Source organism: Prionailurus bengalensis, chromosome A3 (genome assembly GCF_016509475.1).
Source record: "Prionailurus bengalensis isolate Pbe53 chromosome A3, Fcat_Pben_1.1_paternal_pri, whole genome shotgun sequence".
NCBI lineage: Eukaryota > Metazoa > Chordata > Mammalia > Carnivora > Felidae > Prionailurus > Prionailurus bengalensis.
The window spans coordinates 11,839,179-11,861,580 of NC_057354.1; the positions used below are offsets into that span (position 1 = coordinate 11,839,179).

Below are 22,402 nucleotides of genomic sequence, written 5' to 3' on the forward strand. Positions count from 1 at the left end.
GGTTTGTGAGTCCAAGCCCCACACTGGGCTCTCTGAGAGAATTAAAACCCCAGCAACCCCACCAGCCAGAGAGAAGCACCATTGACCCCCAGGGCACGCACTTCCCTCTGCATGAAGGCGAAGGTGGGTGAAAATGGAGGTCAAATTCGACATAAGTGGAACCACACCATTTTTTCAAGCTGCTGTGCAAGTCGGTGCTTGCTCCTGTCAGTACATGTGGGTACCTTTCAAATCCCTTTGGAATATCTCGCTTATCCACGAAAATATCGATTCATTGGCTGATGGCAAGGCAAGAGACGCTCACTGGAAGAAGCGATGATAACAGAAGTGAAAATTGTATCAAATGAAGTGCCCGCTGCTTCACGAGCCCCTCAACCTACGCCCAGAGAAAATCACTATGCACGGGGGCATATCTCTTCCAGATCCTTCTTTTTTTTCTTTTCTTCTCTTTCCTGACCTTCTTTCCTTCCTGTCAACAAATACTGACTACTAACCACTCATTGATTTATTTAATCACTCAAGAAACATTTGGAGTGTTTTTCACGTGCCTGGCTTTTGTTTGTTTTTGTCTGCCTCTTGTGCCACATACACAATACGTATTTTATTTTTTAAGTTTATTTATTTTGAGAGAGAGAGAGAGAGAGAGGACATGTGAGTGTAAGTGGGGGAGGGGCAGAGAAAGAGAGGGAGAGAAAGAAACCCCAGCAGGCTCCGCGCTGGCGGCACAGAGCCCGACACGGGGCTCAAACTCATGAACCGTGAGATCATGACCTGAGCTGAAATCAACAGTTGGAAGCTTAACCGACTGAGCTACCCAGGTTGTCCCTACACAATATATATTTTATTTATTTATTTATTTTAACATTTATCTATTTTTGAGAGACAGGGCATGAGCAGGGGAGGGGCAGAGAGCGAGGGAGACACAGAACTCAGCACAGAGCCTGACTCAGGTCTTGAACTCATGAACCAGAGATCATGATTTGAGCCGAAGTTGGACACTTAACCGACTGAGCCACCCAGGAGCCCCCACAATACATATTTTAAAGGTTGTATCATCATTTATAATAGCTGCCAGTTCCCAGGATGCCCCAGGACCCAGCTAACAGCCCGTGCCCTTGTGCTGGGCATTTGGGTTGTTTATGGCGTTCTGCCCTTCTGAAAAATGCTAGGCAGAATGTGTTTATGTACTTTTAATTTTATTATTGGGTCAAAGGTTGAACATGTTTTTAGTGATGTGCAAAGTGAAACCTGGAAGGGGCAGGGACTCATCCAGGGTCACGGAGTGAGGCGTTGGTGGCCCTCTCAGACCCACAAAGAAAGGATCGAAGTCCTTAGGAAAGCCCCCTGTCCTGCCTCCGCACTCCCACGAGCGCGGGGTTCCTCTCTCCCTGCTGCTGCCTTGTCGGCCCCCACTAAAGCGTGTATTTCAGGCCAGAGCACCAGCTCCATAGAACTGGGTCCGAGAGCACGGTCTCCCTTCCCTGAGGCCTTCTAGCTCACACCCACAGAGGTGCATTCAACGCCAACCTTCCGTGGAGAGTCCTTCAGCTCCCCGGGGCCCTGGTCATCTGGCTGCTCAAGGCTCCAGTGGACACAGGACATCAGACTCTGGGGGTCAGCAGGCCCGCTCAGGCCCCCAGACTTCGTCAAGGACCAGGAGACGCAAAGAGCCAGAAACACTAGGATGATCCTGTGGTGATCTCAGGAAATTACTCTTTCAGAGCCTCGATTTCCCTACGTGTAAAATGGACATAATACCAGTCAGTGTTTACTGAGGTTTACTCTGTGCTAGGCCCGAGGCCAAGCAATTTGTAAATATTCACTCATTTAATCTGCACCATGACCTCCAGAAGCAGGGGCTGTTCTTCAGATGAGGAAATGGACACAGAGAGGTCGAGCAATTTGCTCCACGTCACACAGCAGGCAGGCAGTACAGTAGAGATGTGAGCCCAGGCAGTGTGGCTCCAGAACCCAAGCTCTTACCCACTGTGGGACCACCTCGTATACCCAGATCGCCCAGGGTTGTTGTGCGGATTAAGTCAGGTGGTCTGTGCAAAACAGATAGTGAACCGTCATGAAATGTTTACTATTATAATCATTATTACTGTGATTTGCCTGACTGGCTGCTCTTTGCCTCACTCTTTATTTCCCTCAGTGGCTGAAAAATCCAGACAAAGCGTCGTCTTTGTGCCCTCCCTCACTCTTCATGTCCGTAGGTCACCAAGCTTCCCAAATGTCTGTTGACTGCACCCTTTCCTCTGCCTCATTTCCACCAAGAGGGCAGGGGGCTCCCTGATTCTGGCTTTGCTCCCCACACAGCCACCCAGAGTATCGTCCCAATCCACTTGTGTCCCTCCTCTGTGTAAACCATGCTATGGCTCCCCAGTGCCCTCAGGATAAATGTGAAATTTCTCCCCAGGCTGGCTGGCATAGCCCTGGCCCTAATCTCTATTGACCTTTCGCCCCTCTGCTCCCCCCAGGCCCCTCTACCTACTCACCCTGTAAGTCCTGAGACTGAGGACTGACTAAAACACTCTCCCTTTCAGAAAGCACAGAGGCAAAGTCTGACTCCCCAAATCTCCTCCTAAGCACCGCCCCACTCACCCCCCTCCGGGTTTAGCAGATGACTAATAAAAAGATCCAGGCCTTGAGGAAGATTTGCCACTTGTAGTGGGTTAAATTGTGTCCCCCCAAAAAGGCATCTTCAAGTCCCAACCTCCAGAGCCATTCAACGTGACCTCATTTTGAAACAGGGTCTTTGCAGTTGTAATCACACTAAGATGGGGTCATACTGGATTAGGGCGGGCTCTAAGTCCAGTGATTGGTGTCCTTATAAGGAGGGGAGAGGGCACACCCAGAGGAATAAAGCCACAGAAGGAGGCCATGTGAAGCCAGAGGCAGCGGGGTGGCAGGGGGAGGCAGCTATAAGCCCCCCAACACCAGGATCACCAGGAGTCACCAAAAGCTAGGAGAGGCAGGGGAGGAAACATAGATCACCCAACTGGAGATGCCCAGAGTGGGTCCAAGGCCTAGGGCACAGAGGGAGATTGGGCCAGGTGGGTGGTCCCATCCTCACGGAGCTCCTAGTCTGGAAGCTTCTCCTGGTCTGCAGGGACCACACAGAATGTCCCCACCCCATCCCACCCCACCCACTGGGGACTGAGCTCTCTTTTCCCTGGCCATTCCACCCCCATATCTCCACACACTTTTGGCTGCCTACCTGGCTGGAGAAGGGTATGTGGTTTGTTTGGTTTTTTTCAACGTTTTTTTTTTCTTTGTTTTTTCTTTTTTTTTTATTTTTGGGACAGAGAGAGACAGAGTATGAACGGGGGAGGGGCAGAGAGAGAGGGAGACACAGAATCGGAAACAGGCTCCAGGCTCCGAGCCATCAGCCCAGAGCCTGATGCGGGGCTCGAACTCCCGGACCGCGAGATCGTGACCTGGCTGAAGTCGGACGCTTAACCGACTGCGCCACCCAGGCGCCCCTGTTTGTTTGTTTTTTTGAGAAGACTGGGGATAGGACAAAATGAGCCCATCTGTGCCATGGCTGCTGGGCAGGCCAGGGTAGTAGGTGAAGACCCAGACTCTGTCCCACTGCAATTTAGAAGGTTTTAGCTCTACCCCAAAGATAGAGCAAAACGACAACAGTAATAAAAGAAGTCAGAGTTTGTATCCTTACTCTGCCACTTATTTGCTGGGTGACCTTGGGCCAGTTACTTAACCTCTCTGTGTCTTGTTTTTCTCTTTCTTGAGTCGGGTGTGGAAGTGTAATGAGTTGATCCATGTGAGGCACTCAGTGCCTGGCACACAGAAAGTGCCCCGTAAGAGTGGTGACTGTGGTGTATTTCCTGGGGGCACACATGTATTCATCATTCGGCAAAATTTTACCAAGAGTACACCTCCTGCACAAGAGAAATGAGGGATCAGGGATGGGACAGTGAACAAAGCAGATAAAATTTCCACTCCCGGCGAGCCGACATTATGGTGGGCGAGACGGTCGACACAGAAGCTGTGAATGGTGAAAATACGATTTGTCGGATGGTGACAAGTGCTGTGGGCAAAAACGTCAAGAGGGGAAGGCACTGGAGGCAAAGGGGAGAGGGATGGCTGCCAGGACCCAGCCTGTGGTTCTCTGAGAGGAGGAAAAGAGGCAAGTGCAAAGGCCCTGAGGTGGCAGGGAGCCTGGGAGGCTGGAGGGAGTGAGGGCATCGGGGAGGGGATAAGGCAGCAGTGAAGGGGCAGAGCCAGCACTGTGGGCCAAGGGGAGGGCTCGGCTCTTCCTGTGAGCGAGACTGGGGTACATGCCCACGTAAATATATATATTTATTTTTTAATTTACACAAATACAAACTGAGCCCTTCACCACACTGGGTACAGTAAAGGCACTAGGATAAGGTGTGTTAATCACACGTCAAAGGAGCCTCCCATCTAATCTTTTCAATTTTTTTTTTTTTTAATTAAAGACTAAACTCCCGGGGCTCCTGGGTGGCTCAGTCGGTTGAGCGTCCGACTTCGGCTCAGGTCAGGATCTCACGGTTCATGAGTTCGAGCCCCACGTCGGGCTCTGTGCCGACAGCTCAGAGCCTGGAGCTTCGGATTCTGTGTCTCCCTCTCTCTCTGCCCCTCCGCTGTTCACACTCTGTCTCTCTCAAAAATAAATAAGCTTAAAAAAAAAAACAAAGGAGCAAGTAGGATCCAGATCCCCGCCTGCCAGAGTACCCCCATCCCAGCTCAAGCATTGCCCTTGAGTAGCCGCCAGGTCCCTAATGGGGCCCAGATGTGCCCAGAGGTGGCCCTGGCCCCAGCCCTGACCGCCTGGACACTGCGCGGCGATCAGCTTTACAGCCAGTTTCTTTCCTGGACTTGCCTTAAAGAAGAGCCCAGGGGAGGATCGAATGGCCCCGCCAGACCCTGCTTCCCACTCCATCTCTGGCAGCCCCACGGCTCTGAGCTGCTTGGGCCCAGACAGAGGGGGCAAGTTCTGCCCTCTGGTAGAAAGCCAACCAGTAAAAAGAGAAGGAACGGCGGAGCTAGAAAATCGCCACTCGGCAACCACCACAGTAATAACTGATTTAGGCAAAAATCGCCAGTGAGGCCTGGAACAGTCGGTGGAAGTTTGGGGAGCAACGGGATATTCACATGGCCTTGGAATGTCTCCCCACAAGATACGGATTAAGTACAAAAGGGGAAAAAGAGGAACTTTATCCCCGCAAAACCTGGCAGACCCTCCTTAACCAAGTGGTCGAAGTTGACGTCACCCGTGACAGAACAAGGGGACCTCGTGTGCCTCACGATACCTTGCACTGAGAAAGACACAACGCCACTTCTGTGGTTTCGCCAAAAGTGCACCGCCCAAGCTTAATCATGAGGAAGCATCAGGAACGTCTAAACTGGGGGACATTCTACAAAATAGCTGGTCTGGACACTTCAATAACGTCAAAATCGTGAAAGGCCAAGAAAAGAGCTATTCCAGGATAAAAGAAAATAAGGTGACAGGACCAGCGTGGGACCTGGGATCTCCCCTCACCGGCACCCCCCGCGTGCTGTGGGAGACATCACTGGGACAGCTATAGAAACTTGGTTATGGCTGTGCATTGGATAACAGTATAGCACCGATGCTCAATTTCCTGATTTGGATCATCAAACTATATGGTTATATGAGAGAATGTTCTTGTCCTTAAATATCCATGCTCAAAAAAAATTTTTTTTGAGAGGGAGAGGGAGAGAGAAAGCATGAGTTAGGGGAGGGGCAGAGGGAGAGAGAGAAAATTTTAAGCAGGCTCTGTGCTCAATGCGGAGCCCAACACAGGGCTCGAACCCACGACCCTGGGATCATGACCTGAGCTGAAATCAAGAACCGACTGAGGCACCCAGGGGCCCCTCCATGCTTAAATGTTTAACAGTCAAGGGGCATCAATGTCTACAACTTGCTCTCAAATGGCTCCAAAATAAATAATGTGTGGGTACGTGCATATATATGTGTATACAGAGAGCAAATGCAAGCATAAGAAAATATTCAATATTTTGAAGAATCTGAATGAAAGAGTCCAGCTTTTTGTACTTTTCTGTCAGGTTAAATTATTTCAAAATACAAAGTACTTTAAAAATCTCAAAAACTGGGGCACCTGGCTGGCTCAGTTGGTAGAACATGCGACACTTGATTCTCCAGGTCATGAGTTCGAGCCCTACATTGAGAGTAGAGATTACTTAAGAAAAAAAAAAAAGTCTTTAAAATAATAATAATAATAATAAACTCTAAAAACTGTTTCCCTTCTCCTTCTCTCTTTTTCAGACCACCCCATTCCACCTCCTGTGACTCCCTAGAGAAATGCTTTTATTATTTGATTGTAAATCCAGAGTTTCCATATGCAAATACAAACAGGAATGAAATACATGTTTATTTCCACCCCCTCTTCCTCCCACAAAAGGGAGCATGTACTGCAAGTTATTTTGCACTTAGCAATATGGCTGAGCAGGGACGATCCCGTATCAGGACGCAGGGACGCCCCTCATTCCTTTTATCCCCACCCACCTCGGCTCCCCGGGGCCAACAGCCCTTTTTGTTTTAATAACCCCAAATAACCCTCACCTACCAGCCCTCAGGTGTGCACCCCAGCCACCCGGCCTCTTGAATCAGTCTCCCACGGCCTCTGTCACCCTGGGCCGGGCCAGCATCATCTCAGCCTCGGGACCTTGGGATTCCCAGCTCATCTCCCCCCCCCCCTGCATTCTCCACCAGGAGCCGGGTGGGCGAGTAAAGCAGGCTTCACTCCCTGCTTGGGTGCCCACGGCTGCCCAGAGGCTCGGCGGCTACACTCCCGAGTCCTCAGGAGGCACACATCCTCTCCGGGATACGAATGCTTCACCCATCCCACCCTGTCCCCCTGTCCCCGGCCCCCTGGTCTTGCTCTGGTCTTGCTCTGCATGGGGCAAGTTCATTCCAGCCTCCAAGCGGTCGTGCTTGCTGCTCCCTCCCGCCTGGAACTTTCTCTCCCTTCAGGTCTCAACTGGACCGTCAATGCCGCCTGCCCAGGGCTCCAGTTCCGCTGCCAGCGGCCTGCCTCATGGGGTGAGCCTGCCCCATCGCTCGAATTCTGTCTTGGCAGAGCGTCACCGGAGGAAAGCGGCTTGTGTGGTCAGTCACTTGTTTTCTGTCTCCCCCACTAGAACCGAAGTTCCACGAATGCAGGGGGGACTGTTCACCGCTGTGCCCCAGGGGCCTAGAACAGGGCCTGGCACACGCAGTGCTCCTCAAGACCTACTGAATGAAGGTCCCTTTCCGGTCTCCGGGAAGGAAGGCACAGCCATCACCCCATTTTATGCAGGCAGAAACTGGGGAGCCCAGAGGGGCAGCGCCTGGCTCTGGGCCCTGACAGGGGCACAAGCCAGGCATCCCTGACTCCCAGAATGCTCAGAGCCTGGCACACCCCATTCCGGGTGTCGGGGAGGGGTTTCCAGCAGGCCTGTCCCCCCCCCTCCCCACCCCGGAGTGTGGGAAGTCATTTATTCCCTCACCACTGGTGTCGGCACCTACTGTGGGGTGAATATACATGACAGCCCAGGGACACGGGACACAGTAGGCCCTCAGCAAATTGGTGCCCAGCCCCCAACCCCCGCAACTCCCTAACTTCCCTTCAGGGAGGCCAGCTACAATTTGGCGATTGTTAGAGAACTTTTTTTTTTTTTTCTTTTGGGAGGAAAGCTGCAAGTCATTAAGGGCTGCTCCCGGCCCGCGGGTCACCATTTCCTGTTTAGAAGAAAGAATCATCTCTCCTTTGGAACATGAAGCTCCCCCCACCCCCGGCCTGACTCTGGGGCTCTGGGACGCCTGGGAGTCCTGCTCGGCTCCCCGCAGGAAACTGGCACCTTCAGCACCTTTTGTGCTCAGAACGGACACTCATTTTCTCCTGGCCCCAGGAGGGCCCCAGAGGTGAGGTCACCGTGACAACCAGCCAGGAGTGAATTATCCCAGCCTAGGACGCAAGCTAACCGTCTTCCCGTCCTGTCCTCGAGCAGGAAGCTGAATGACCCCTACCCTTTGGCCTGGCTTCTCACCCTCTCGGCTCCAGCCAGCCAATTTCCTTGCATCAAAGGCCATTTGGTACCCGGCAGCCAGACAGAGGTGTGGGTCCGACAGGGAGGCCAGAGTGGGGCCCGGAGCCCTTGGAAACAGGAAGCACATCCTCTGTCCCCTTCGTGCTCAGCGCATTCCACTCCCTCATCTGGGAGAAGCAGCCAATCCGTCCCCAGACCTGCAGTGCTGGGGCAAAGCCGGCAGCCTGGGAGCTGGCTTCTCACCCTGTGGGCCTGGTCCGCCTCAAAATGGAAGGATGAATCGATCAGGGTCACATGTAAAGTGCAAGGAACCTGCGCATCCCACCCCCCCCACCCCCCACTGCTCACTGGCCCACAGGTGTTCCCACCCTCCCCATCAGACAGGACACCCAGGCTCAGAGGAAAACCCACGTGCACGAATCAAGTCCCTGACAGTCAAAGTCAGGAGTCCAAAGCCACATGACGTTTTAAGAGGACAGGATTTAAGCCCGTGTCGGGAATATCCGGGCTCCAAGGACCCCTGGCCCCTCCTCCCTTCCTGAAGGCCCTTTAAAACACCCACCCCTCTAGAAAACTAAGTAGACTTTCTTAATACATAAATTAACCACTTTATTGAATATCAATAAACTGTACATATAACTATACAAAACGTTTCCTTAGTACAAAATGTTGCTTGCAATATAAATACCAGTGTACCTTTAAAAATGTAAACATCTTCCTCCCAGGCCCACCTGTCAGACCCCAAAAATAGTTCTGGGAGACACATCGGTCAGGCTGAAGCACCCCACTCGGGCCCCCAACAAGTGACAGCAATTACTCACAGTCTCTTTTGAGACGTTGTTAAATTGCCCATGAAACAGGTGCCACCATGACAAACAGGAGGCTGAAATAGCTGCCCAGGCCTGGGGGGCAACCTGGGGTCCAGACCAGTCCTTGTGTCAGTGACCGCCCCCACAGGCCCTGGGGGTGAACCTGCGCGGTTAGTCACACCTCCTGGAGGGGTGGCCTGAGGGTTCCGGGTGGGGGAGGAGTGGGTTCCCCTGAGTGGGGGGAGCTTCCTATCAGTCTGTCTGCTTTTGTCCCGGAGCTCAAAGCAGCTGTATCCAAACACCTTTGGATACACAAACCCACACAGAGAGGCCAACTCCAGAACACTTGGCTGCAAGCCACCCTCCCCACCAGCCGTTCACAGAAACGTCCACGGGAAGGCCTCTCTCAGAGCCCACCGAGGCACCAGGGCAGAGAGAACCGGAAAAAGGTCCTCGGAGTCCTGCGGGCCAAACGCAGCCAAAAGGGGGAGCTCAGAAGGGAATTCCGTGGCAGTTGGAAGGACGGAGGCCACAATGGCCCGGGGAGGGTCTGGAGAGGCAGAAGGAGCTTTGAGGGTCAGCGGGGGCCCCCCGAGCAGCCTGACTCTTGGTGCTTGTGCAGCAGGGACATGCGGGAAAAGGTTCGGGAGCACGTCTTGCACTGATACTTCTTGACATCCGAGTGGGTCTGGAGGTGGGCCCGAAGGTTGGAGCGGTCGGCGAAGGCTCGGCTGCAGTGGGAGCAGGAAAAGGGCTTCTCTCCTGAGGACAGAAAACGGGAGAGCCGAGTGCTAAACCACTTGGGGTAACAGCTGGCATTTATTTGAAATCCTGGTCCCCCCACCCCGGCCTTTAGAAGCCAGATCACCCCAACCCTGAAGGAATCCCATGACCCAGAAAAACCAGGCCCTATTATCTGGTGCCCAAAGCCCTAGGTGTGATCGGGAGTTCTGCCACCTCCCACCGGGTGACCTTGAGCAAGTCATCTGGCTTCTCTGAGCCTCCATTTGCTCATCGGTAAAATGGAGCTGGTCACCCCCGCCCCTATAGGAGTCAGTAATCCAGAGCCGGTAAGTAAAGCCCTCATCACGGCAAGCTGGCCGGGGGTGCTCAACACACCACGACAATGATGGTGACGGAATTTACTGAACACTTACTTTGTGCCAGGGACTCTCGCCTCATTTAGTCCTACCTCTGTCCTCAGTTTAGAAACGGTGAAACTGAGGCACAGAGAAGCCACGTAGGATATGCAGGGTCACCCAGCAAGAACCAAGCACCCTGATTCCAGAGCCCTTGATTTTAACCACTACACAGACGGCCTCTCAGGTAAGGGGGCTCTAGTGGGTACTCCTTATTATCACGCCTGGATTCACTTCATGGGGGGGGGGGGGGGGGGGGGGGGGGGGGGGGGGACAAAGCTGTAGTCAACCTTAAAGGCTCCCGGCCACACCCCTCCCCCCAGCAGGTTAGGCCACTTCTCTGAGCTGCTTCCGCATCACAGTGCTGCTGCCTGCCGACCATGTTCTTTCCTTCCCTTCGTTGTCAGTGATCTCAAGTCTTGAAATTCAGGGATCTCCCCTGGATTCACCCCAAGCCTCTAGCCCAGGGCCCGGGACCCCGCCACAAGGCTACAGAAACCTTTTACCTTATGACTTGTTTAGAACCCCTTTCTACCTGTGCCCCTCGCACCCCCTGCCTGGCCCAGGCCGTGCTGAAAAGAGTCCTGCTCCCGGAGCTAGGTACACAGTACGTGCTCACTCAAGAAGTGTTTATACAAAGAGAAGTCTGTTGTTTTTTAAAGCCTCAGAGGAGCCTGACCCCTCAATCACCACCAGATAATGCTGTTCACCAATTTTTCCTAATTCCTGCCCCAACGAAGACGATATAGTACACAGTCCGAAAACACTGACAATGTTATTGTGTTTTCTTGGGGGTGCAGCATTTCCTACTAAATAAGAAGGCCAAATAGTAGCTCATTAAACAAGTACTTATCAAGCTTCCACTATGTGCCAGCCAATAAAACTGAACATTCTTTACTACAAAGTAAAATTCTATCCTCCCACTCTCAGCCTGATATGCCCCTAGGCCATGGCCCACTGGTTAAATCTGTGTTGGAATTCAAGAGCAGGGAATGAATGAATTCCATCAGCCTCTGGGTGCCTGGGGCACTGTGCTGGGCACTGGGAGGGAGGGGTCCAAAGTCAGATGCCTGAGGCTGACTGTGGAACCGTCCACACAAGGGCTCAGTCTCCTGGGGCAGAGAGACAAGGCAACAGGCCACACCACGGAGCAGGGGGACTTAGCAGGAAGACTAGGGAAGGGATGTCTGAGTTAACTGGCTCGGTCACTATTGAGCACCCTCTGCATACTAGGCCAGGAAGGTCTGATGACTGCACTACAAGGTCCACATGAAGTTCTTCCTCCTTCACACACTCCCTGGTGAACTAAGGGCTTACTGGACACAGATCTGGGTAAGGGGGCACGGAGTCCTATTTCCCCAGGGCACGGAGAGCCACTACCCTCTCACCTCCTTGACAGAAGTGAAGCGACCCTGGCTCCAGCCTTCTGAGCTGTGACTTGGGAAAGTGATTTCCTTCTGTGCCTCAGTTTCCTGATCTGTAAGGTGGGGGCTACAACGGCACCTCCTTCCTGGGGCTGTCGATTTACTGCATTAACCCAGGTAAAGGAGGCCCTGGGCAATACCCTTCCCACACAGCAAGTGCTCAGTGAACGCTACCTTTATGCTGCGTAGGATCAGACACAACCGTGAACAAAGGAGGGAGGCCTTGGTAGGATGTGATGGGGTTGGGGGGGGGGGGTCTGTGTGTGCAAGCAGCAGGCACAGACCTGCACCCCTTGCAGATCCCCCACCCCCGCAGACGTCTTTATGGTGATCCTGGCGAGTGTGAAATCGGCACCAGGCCGGCGGGGACAAAGGCCGCCGAGGGGGGCACTGTACATGCGATACTCCCCGGATTAAAGGGGCCTGACACGCTGCGGGCCAGCAGCTGAGGCCGGGAACAGGTGCTGGGCACCACTGGCCCATGCACCTGCTCCACTCCCCCAGCCCCCACCCACTGGGCCCACCATTAAGACACACAATGGGAGTCAATGAGGATGGTGATGGTGCATTTCAACAGGCTTTTTGTGTCTGAGCCATGCCTTTACATGAAAATAATGTCAGGATGGGAGGGGGGAGAAGCTGGGGCTCAGGGGAGCACCCCAATGGTTTCAACTCCCCCAAATAGAGCCCTCTTCAGCCCAGGACAGAGGCCTGGCAGTTGGCGGGACCTTTACATCAGGTCCCTTTAAAATCAGGGCTGTGTGTGCACAAAGTGAGAGAGACGGGGGTGGGGGGAGGGGGGTCGTCTGCAAGCCGGGGTGGGGGGGGGGGGGAGGTGGGGTGGGGTATGCCCGGGGACACTTTGTGGGAGTCATAATATCAATAATGCCTGCAAAACGCCAGGCCTAAACAAACCACCCCACTGACCCTCATGGCTCAGAGGTCAGCCACTGGGCCAGGAAATGCCAGAACTGAGGTCTCCAAACCCGTCAGCCTGACCCCAAAGCTGCTAGCTACGACCCTTGAACCTTCTCCCAAAGTCACACCCCAAAGAGCAGCCACCTTTCAAGTTCTGAAAGGACGCAGCGGCTACCTTCTCCACATTTCCAGAGAGTTAAAGGATAGAGAAGTCTCCATTTCACAGTTTTCTACACATTTAGTCTCATGTTTTTGAAACACAGGTAGAACTGTGTTTTCTGCCGGCAAAGGTATTCCCAGGGCCGCAAGATAGGACTAAGTTTATCTAGTCCACGGTGGGGGCAGGGAGAGCAGCCCTGAGAACCATGATAACAAATTATTATGAAGTGATTAAGGAGACACTGAATCTTGACACCCGCCCTAACAAGTGCTATCAGAGTCCTGAGGCTCAGAGAGGTTCAATCACTTGCCCAAGTTCACACAGCACGGAAGCGGCGCGAACATCAAAAACATTCCTGTTCGGGGGGCACCGGGGTGGCTCAGTCAGCTGGGCGCCCCAACTCTTGATTTCGGCTCAGGCCACCATCTCACGGTTGTGTGAGTTCGAGCCGCGCATCAGGCTCTGTGCTGACCGTGTGGAGCCTGCTTGGGATTCTCTCCCCTCTCTCTGCCCCTCCCCCACTCGCCTGCTGGCTCTCTCAAAATAAACAAACGTTAAAAAAAAGCAACATTTTCGTTATCACGGATCGAGTGGTGGCCCAGGTGCTTTCTGCATATGCTTTCTTTCCTGTAACCCGTGCAGAACCCCCACAGGCTGGTCTCATGCTCATTTTACAGACGAGGAAACTGAGGCCAGAGAGGGGACACAGCAGAGCAAGGTTGGAAGAAGTTCTGCAAGCAGGATTCTGAGCCAGGTGGGGGGTCTGACAACATCCTGCCTGGCTGGGGAGGGGGTGGGGGTGGGGGTGGGGGTGGGGAGGGCGGGGCGCGGTGGGCTCCTTCACACCTGGCCCCGACAGCTAGGTGTTGGTTGCACCTTTCCCCGGACCCCCAACTCCAGCCCATCCGGTGAAGGATCGGAGGCTGCGGAGGCTCACAAAGTCACCCACCCAGCCCATCTGCCCGGCTGACGGGCGAATAGTGCGTGTGGCCGCCCGGCGTCTCCGAGCGCCGCGAGCAGGCCCGAGCCTCAGTTTGCGCACCCCGAAAGCGGCAGCCGGCCCGGCCCCCCACCCTGACCTCCCGGCCGGCCGACAGGCGGGGGCGGGGGCGGGGGCCCGCAGGGACACTCACCGGTGTGGGTCCGCACGTGGCCCTGCAGCAGCCAGGGCCTGGAGAAGGCCTTCCCGCACGTGCCACAGACGCAGGGCAGCGTGTGGCTGCGGATGTGCATCTTGAGGGCGCCCAGGCTGAGGTATTCCTTGTTGCAGTACTTGCAGCTGAAGGCCTTGCGAGTCTGGGAGTCCTTGGCCACGGAGAGCCCGGCCAGCTGCGCGGGCAACCGGCCCAGGCCTGGGAAGGCAACGTAACCCTCGGCCTCCAGGGAAGAGGCCGAGGTGGAGGAGAAGGACGAAGGGGCCGGCGAGGGGGGGCTGGGCGGCTGCGAGCCTTTCCCGCTGTCGTCGTCCGACAGGGAGGTCAGCTCCGCGGCCTTGGGGACCTCCTGGGGCAGAAGGGCGGCCCAGCCGATGGGCTGGGCTTGGGGCGCCAGGAGAGAGTCCCAGATGAGCGTGGGCAGAGAGGCCGTGGGGTTGAGGACCTCGGGAGGCGGGATGGCCGCCAGCAGGTGGGCCTGGTCGTAGGGCTGCTGGAAGGCAAACTCTGGGGGGAGACGGAGAAAAGGGCAGGCTCAGGCATTCGGTCGGTCGCGCAGTCAGTCAACAAACCGTAGCCTGCTGGGGGCGGGGGCGGGGGCGGGGGCGGAGGGGGGGGCGGCGCGCGGGGTCGGCGCTCAGTACTTACTGGAGGGAGGAAAGAATCGCGGCCCCGACGGCCCGTCCTGCCCGCCCGGAGCCCCTCTTCACCCGGGCCGCCCCGCTCGCCCGCCCCGGCCTCCAGATCTCACGCGCAGGGCGCCGCCCAGCCCCGACTCGGGGGCGGGGGGGGGGGTGGAGTGGGGGGGTGCCCTGCCCCTGCGTCCCCGCCAGGCCCCGGGCCCTCCTTTCCCCAGTCGCCCCGCCCCGCTTCTCCCCTGTCGGCCGCCGAGCAGACAACTCACGCAAGACCACCGCCCTCGGAAAGCCCTCCTCCAACAGTCCATTCACCTGCCCCGGGCTCCTCACACCCCTCCGCACACCGCCCCGCGCCCGGCCCCTTGGCTCCATTTTGGGCCCAGGATTTTGCCCCCGAGTCCCCCCTCCTTCCTCCCTCCCAGCCAGCCTTCGCCGGTCTCCCCGAAGCCCCCCGGGGTCCCTCACCCCGTCCACTCACCTGGGGAAGAGTCGTGCAGCTCGCTGTAGTTGGGCCTCCGGCGGGAGCAGGCGGACTTCCTGACGAGGAAAGAGCGCGGCATGGTGGCCAAAGCAGCCGGGGGTCGCCGGTTCGCACAGGGGTCGCGAGGCACTCCACCCGCGAGGCCGTGCCGCTGCGCTCTGAGTGGAGACGCGCCGCCAACTCCTTTAAGTACTCCAGCCTCTGGAGGGGCGTGGTCGAAGGATGCCACGCCCCTTTGTCACCTCGGCGCCAATCGAGGCGCGCCTTCGCCGGAGGCCACGCCCCGAGCAGGTGCGCCGGGGCTGGCGGGGCTCGCGCCGCGTGGCGCTGGGGGCCGGGCGGGGGCCGCTCGGAGGCCCGGCCGCGGGCGCTGCTCCGATCGCCCCGCGGCGGATTGCCGGGGGCGGGCGCGGGGAGCCCCAGGCGAGGCGGGACCCCCTTCGGTACCCCGCGCGCCCGCCTGCCCAGCGATGCACGGTCGTCTGCTTCTGGCGCCCCCTGGCGCCGCCCGCCGCGGGTCCGGGCACCTGACGTTCCGAAACCGCCTCCGCCTCAGGCTTGGGGAGGGGGCGGAAATATCCTCGGCCAGGCTGGCGCCTCGCAAAGAGCGTGGGATTCACGAAGTACTATACACATTTCGGGGGAGGCTGCGAGGAAATGAACACCTTCACGTGGCTGCTGGTAGTGTGAAATGCCACAGCCTCTTTTGCAAAGCAATCTGGCATCATCTAGCAAAAGGCATCCGTCCCTTCACTTAGCAAATGTTTACTGAGCACCCGCTACGTGCCAGTCACTATTCCCGGAGCTGGGGACACATTCCTGAGCAAAACACTCGGGGTCTCTACCTGTAAAGTGTAGCTCGCCGTACGGTGGGGGAGAGAGACGAAAGTAAACAGATAATTATTAAGCAAAGGGAAGTGTGCTTTGATGGGGGGAGGCCACAGGACGCTGTGACAGTCAAGAAACGGGTCACCTGACAGGGGGTCGGGGCAACTTCCCAGAGGAAGTGAAGAAATACCGAGGGGAAAGGCCCGAGGTAAGACTCGGCCTACTTCAGAGTCTTTGAGAGCAGCTCCCAGGGATGGGGGTGGGGTGGCCAAGCCTGAGAGGTCAGATCTGCTGGGCCTCCAGGGCCTAGAGGAGTTTGAACTTTGCCCCAAGGACACTGGGAACCAAGACAGGATTTTCAGCTGAGGAGGGACCTGTTTAGAGTCTGGTTGAGAAAGATCACTCGGGGCAGGTGGGAGAAAGAAGTGGGGAAGGGAAGGGCTGAGGCAGGACTTCTCGCCTCTCTGGGGCGTCATCAATACTGTGTCTAAAGGATCTAACGCTGGGCTCCACAGTGGGGGCACCGACTGGTCCCATGTGGCGTGGGCCCAGGGGAGGGACAGCTGGAACCTCACCCTCAGCTCTCCCGGGGACCCACCACTCCAGAGAGGGCCATGCCAGGCCTGGGGTGGGGGTGGAGGTACAGAAATAAATCCATAAATAAGTCCCATCCCACTTGTTTTCATCTATGAAGCAAGGGCTATGAAAACCTGTAAGTCCCACTACTCACCACCTAGAATGAGGGCAGGGACAATTGTCTGTTTGGGACAACTGTGTTCTAGTTGCTGAGTCGAGTCTAGGGTAGGGGGTAGAGATGGGCCATATGCAGTCACTACTTAGAATACACCCCTCTCCTGTGTCTATTTAGTTCCAAAATGTGATTCTCCGCATGCAGCCAGAGGGAGGAGTAAGACCATGTCTCTCCGCTGAAACCCTCCCATGTTCCTGTCTCACCCAGAGTAAAAGCCAAAGTCCTCACCACAGCCCTCCGCCCTGCTGATCTGACCTCTGCTGACCTTGTCTTGAGCCACTCTCCCCATTCCCCAGGCACAATGATCCCCCCCCCACTTCTTTGTGTTCCTCCACATCCCAGCCCTTTACCACCACAGGACCTTGGCACCTGCCAGCCCCCCCCCCCCACCTCTCTTCCCCCAGATCTTCACCTGGCTGGCTCCTTTTCAGTCTCTGTTTCAACATTTTTCACCAATGGCTCAGCCTCATCAGTGATGAGAGAAATGCAAATTAAAACCACTGGTGAGATACCATTTCACACCCATCAGAAGAACAAAAAGTTAAAATTTGGTCAATATCAAGTGTTGAGGAGGGTGTGAGGGCAGCAGGACTTTTGTCCCATGTGGAGGACGGTGTCAATGGGCACAACCACTTTGAAAAAGCTTGGCATGAGCTAGTAACAGTCTACTCCTAGGCCAGCGGGCATCCCAGGGTTTCTCAGCCCTGGCCGCAGATTAGATTCCGCTAGGGAACACCCAAGCCTGGGCCCACCTCCACATACACCCTGATTTAATCAGTCGGGGGGGGGGGGGGACTGATTAATAATAAACATATTAACATGTTTTTCAAACTCTCCAGGTGATTCTACTGAGCACTGCTGCCCAGCCCCAAACTCGGAAGAAACAAGAGAATATTCACTAAACCCTTGCTCCTAATAGCAAGAATTTGGGAACGACCCAAATGTTTATCAACGGTATCATGGATTAACGAACGATGGTTCGTTACCCATAATGGAAGAATGAATGACCCCTATCTCCAGGGTAAGGAGTCCAGGAGCCGCTGGTGCGCAGACACCATCGCCTGGCCTCCGGGTTTCCATTTTCCAGGGTCGGTCAGGCACCTGCGCTCGGGAAGGGGTGGAGGGCGGGGGAGGACCTTTCTCGGATCAAGGCCGTCCCCTCCTTTCGGATGGAATCGTCCCCGCCCTCGCTCCCCTCCCTCTTGGAAGCGGCGGAGACCGCGAGGTGGGAGGGGGCTACGAACGAGGCCCCGGGGCCACAGACCAGCTCCCCGAGGTGCTGCCCCAGGGCCATATGGCAGGGAAAAGCGAGGCGACACTTTTGATGCAGTGGTGTCAGGTCCTCCCGGAAGTGGGCGGCCTCTGGGGCGAAGCTGCAGCGAACCGGGCCGGGCCGGGCGTTCGCTCCCCGCTCCCCGCTCCCCGCCCTGGGGCGCGGTCCTCCGGCGCCCTCTGCTGGCCGAGGCGCTCCCTGAGGCCGCTTCGCCTGAGCCGCCACGCTCGAGGCTGGGAACACATGCCACTAATGGGGGTGAAAACTGGTACACCTGTCTTGGAGGACAGTCTGGGAATATCTAATGTGACCAGGAAAGGCCTCTGAGGGGAAGACACATTTGAACAGAGGCCTGCGTTTTCCACAGGGGTCCGTCCCCCACTAAAAGTAAAAACAGTAACTAAAAATGTGACACCCAAACAGAAAAGAAAGTCTCCTTCATCCCAGATATCCATTTCTCTCCCCAAAGGCAATTATTTTTAACCAGTGCTTTGTATGATCTCCCGGGGGGTCCTTATAGAAACAAGGAGACATATATGGAGACTAACGTACATGCCTTCTCTAGGTACCACAAATGGGAGCCCACACGCTAGCCTGTATCTTGCTTTATCCTCCCAAGTAACGATATTCAGTATCTTGAAAATTGTTCCAGATCATTACATGCAGTTTCCTTAATCTTTTGCAAGACTGAAGACCCTTCCATTGTATGGATTATACTACAATGGCAGGATGTATTTAACAAGAGGACTTTCCCTCCCAGAGCCTTCAGGTTAGATTACAATTTTTCCGCTACTATAAACAACGTGGCAATTTCCATGGATGTGTTGAACACACATCTGTGCACTCTGGGTCAAAGGTACCGTTATATAAAACGTTGATACATTTGTCCAAACATCGTCCAAAAAGGTTAAACTAAATTATAGTTCCACCAGCAGGGAAGTGAGGGCCCCTTCGTAAAAACTGGCCAGGCAGGGTATACTCTAACCTTTTTATCTTTGCCCATCTGATAAAGGAAAGTGAGACCTCCTAGTTGCAATTTGCATTTCACATGAATGGGGTGGAGCATTTTTACGTGTTCCAAAGCCATTCTGTTTCTCCATGTTTGAACCATCCCTTCATGTCCTTTGGTCATGGAATCGATGAAATTCTTAATTGCCAAGAACTCTGTATATTAGGCCACTTGGCCCCTGTTGATTAGATCATTAATCGGGTGGCTGAATCAGAGTCAAAGAGTTAATCTTGACCAGGAAGAAGACGATGTCTACAGAAAGTTCAAGGAATGAGCCAAGGCTCAACCACCACCCTTATCCTTCCTTGATTTAAAAAAAACAAAGCTTCTTCGAGTGTCTCACACTTGCCTGAAAGCAAACAGTGATTCAGCCTTGGGCCTATGACCCCAGAGGACCTGTGAAGGAGTCAAAATCACCATCCCAGGATATAAATGGCTTTCAAGGGAGATTTTGGGTCAAAGTCTGTTGAATGTGGCCCCGAGTTGGGGGCTCCCAGAAAAGATGTGCAAACCCTTTTCGTTCCAATTTGCTGAGCACCTCCTGTGTGCCTGGTTCTGTGCAGGAGCCTCACTCCTATGGTATCTCTGTAGCCTCCCAAGGTAGTATTTGATGCTCTTACACTCAAGCCAATGCCCATCTGGAGACCATTTAATATATTATGGTGCAGTCACATTACACACCTGTCAAAAGGGAGAAAGCTCTGCATGTAATGGATGAGGGATCATCAAGACATTAAGTGGTAAAAACCAAAGTGCAGAACAGCATGCACAATGTAATACCGTTTGCATAGAAAGTGGGGGAAATATATAGGTATTTCTTAGAGACACAGAAGCCACCTCTGGAGGGAGACACAAGAAACTGGTAACGGTGATTGTCTCTCAGGAGGGGATCTGGGTGGCTGCCAGGCAGGGGTGGCAGGGAGAGGCTTTACCACATCCCACATCCCAGGTCTTTTTCTTTTTCTCATGTGCAAGTATTAGCCTCATTAATTTTAATAGGGTAGCACAAGTCATCCATCATAGGACTTGTTAAATACCTAATAGTCCAATCAATGGAATATTTTACAGCTGTTAAAATGTCAAAGACCATCTGTGTATATAAACCCTCCATGGCTCCCATCTCATAGGAAAACCCAACGTTTGCATTACACCAGGAGGTCTAATGCAGGGTCCGGCCCTCGTGGCCCCTCCGAACTGATGAGGCACCAGCCACTATGGACCACACCGGGCATGCTCCGGCTCCGGTAACTTGCATGTGATGCCCCCTTCCCCTGGAATGTTTTCCCTCCAGAGGGCCTCCAGGCTCATCCCCCTCATCTCCTCAGCAAAGCCTTCTCTGGCACCATTTCGTCAGCCACCCACCCCTTCTCTCTCCAGTCCTCATTCCCTTATCTCCCTCCCTGTTTGACTTTTCTCTCCTGCAACTCAACCACTACCTGACATTGTGTATGTTTTACTTTTTTGCTGATTGCCCTTTAGACCAGAGGTCGGCAAATACAGCCCATGGACTGAATCCAACCTAAGGTTTGCCTTTTATGGCCCCTTGTGCTAAGAATGGCTTTTACAGGAGCATCTGGGTGGTTCGGTCGGTTGAGTGACCAACTCTTGATTTCGGTTCAGGTCATGATCTCACGGTCTTGGGATGGAGCCCCGTGTGGGATTGGGCTCCACACTGAGGGTGGAGCCTGCCTGGGATTCTCTCTCTCCCTCTGACCCTCCCCAACCTGCCTCATTCTCTCCCTCTCTCCCCACCCCCCGCCCCGCCTCAAATAAAAAAAATAATAAAAAGTAAAATAAAAAAAAGAATGGCTTTTACAGATGACTGTTTGCAATCGATTTGAGGATGGGGAACACTAACTTGGAATCACAATTAAAAGCAAAATGTAAATCTTCAAAAGAGAATTCCATTCCTCTCTTTCGTAGACCTGTATCATCAAAAAATTATCTTTAGGGGCGCCTGGGTGGCGCAGTCGGTTAAGCTTCTGACTTCGGCCAGGTCACGATCTCGCGGTCGGTGAGTTCGAGCCCCGCGTCGGGCTCTGGGCTGATGGCTCAGAGCCTGGAGCCTGTTTCCGATGCTGTGTCTCCCTCTCTCTCTGCCCCTCCCCTGTTCATGCTCTGTCTCTCTCTGTCCCAAAAATAAACGTTGAAAAAAAAAATTAAAAAAAAAAATTATCTTTAAATATTACATTTTTAAAGAATGTTTATTTACTTACTTTTGAGAGTGAGAGAGCATACACAGAAAAGGCAGATAGAGGGAGACAGAATCCAACGCAAGACTCAAACTCACAAACCATGAGAGCATGACCTGAGCCGAAGTTGGGACACTTAACTGACTGAGCCAGCCAGGTGCTCCTAAATATTACATTTTGTCAACAAAAAAAAAATTGTGGAAATGTATTTTCTCTTATATACGTACCTACATAATGTCCTCACTACTGAGGCCTAAAACCTAAATATTCACTCTCTGCTCCATCGGGGCAGGACCAGTTTTATTTACTGCTCTGACCTATGCACCCCGAGAGGAGGTGCTTAATAAATATTAGCCAAATGGATGAATGAACTGCTAGACTTTTAAGTGAAAAACAAAAAGTCAAGGGAACAGCATATCTAATAGGCTGCCTTTTGTGCAGAAGTAAATAAGATAATATCCACCCCGTGGGCACAGACTATCTGTGAAAGGTGACCCAAGAATCTGGTAGCATCTGAGGAGGGAAGAGGACAGGGGTAGGAAGGAGGCTTCAGTTTTCTTTTTTATGTTTATCTTTGAGAGAGAGAGAGAGAGAACAAGCAGGGGAGGGGGAGGGGCAGGGAGACAGGTGGGGGACAGATGATCCGAAGCAGGCTCTGTGCTGCCAGAAAAGACAGCCCAATGCGGGGCTCAAGCTCACGATCCGTGAGATCATGACCTGAGCCAAAGTCGGACACTGAACCAACTGAGCCACCCAAGTGTCCCTTCTCCTAACCCTTTCTGAAGGATATGAATGTTTTATTTTAGATACACGTGACAATTACAAATAAACGGCTTTGTCATGAAGAAAAGCCAACCACAAAACCAAGACTATACTGATTGCCCCTGAGACGTGGTTTCTTTATCTATTCATTGGGGTAATAAGAAGGGGGTAGTTCTGGAACAATCCTGGGTAACTGGAAGGAGGTGATCACCCTGGTTCAAAGGCAGTTGTCCCAGGCCTCGAGGGCGGCAGGTGTCTGTGTGTGTGGGCTGAGGGATGTCCTACAGCCGGGCCTCCCCACACCTGGCGTGCTGATGCTCCCGCTGGTGCTCCAGGCCCAAGACGGGTCGCTGGGATCTCCTCTAGGTGCAGAGCGCGCCTTCCCCCTGCTAATCTCCGTGCATTGCCACCAGGGGTTCGCACACACACTATCTCTCCAACTGTCTCGTGCCCTAATTTGGCCTTGGCAGCCTCGCCCGTCGGACTGGACTGATACCCCCCGTTAGCTTCACCTTCCTGGCAGAAGGCTGACCCTGTCTCCAGGAAAAACCCCAGGAGCCTCCTCTCTCCCCCACCCACACCCACTTCCACACCTGTAGACGCCTGTGCCTCTCTGACCCGCTGTGTGGGGGAGATCTTGGCAAGCAGGAGAAAGTGAGCGCAGACGATTTTCTGAGGTCAGAGTCGGCTCTTCGCTTCAGACTCAAAATAAGCTCCAAACCCTGCTCGTGGCCCCCGAGCGGCTCCATCACCTTCACTCTCCCCGCCTTGCTGGTCATACAGGTTCTTTCCCGTAGCAGGGGGAACGC

General features: G+C 54.2%; 1 protein-coding gene across 1 annotated transcript; it reads right to left on the reverse strand.

Annotated features, from left to right (window-relative positions):
• Positions 1-8,643: 8,643 nt before the first annotated feature.
• On the reverse strand, positions 8,644-15,051 carry SNAI1 (snail family transcriptional repressor 1). Its single transcript, XM_043553691.1, has 3 exons — positions 14,776-15,051; positions 13,639-14,166; positions 8,644-9,626 (listed from the first exon to the last, which is right to left on the reverse strand). Exons 1-3 carry the CDS (start codon positions 14,855-14,857, stop codon positions 9,442-9,444), a joined length of 795 nt encoding a protein of 264 aa, XP_043409626.1. The 5' UTR covers positions 14,858-15,051; the 3' UTR covers positions 8,644-9,441.
• Positions 15,052-22,402: the final 7,351 nt, after the last annotated feature.

Coding starts and splice junctions, on each gene's coding strand:
- SNAI1 (XM_043553691.1), bottom strand. CDS start 14,857: ATGCCGCGCTCTTTCCTCGTCAGGAAGTCCGCCTGCTCCCGCCGGAGG. Junction 14,167..14,775: donor GCTGCACGACTCTTCCCCAG/GTGAGTGGACGG, acceptor GTCTCCCCCCAG/AGTTTGCCTTCCAGCAGCCC. Junction 9,627..13,638: donor CCACGTGCGGACCCACACCG/GTGAGTGTCCCT, acceptor TTCTGTCCTCAG/GAGAGAAGCCCTTTTCCTGC.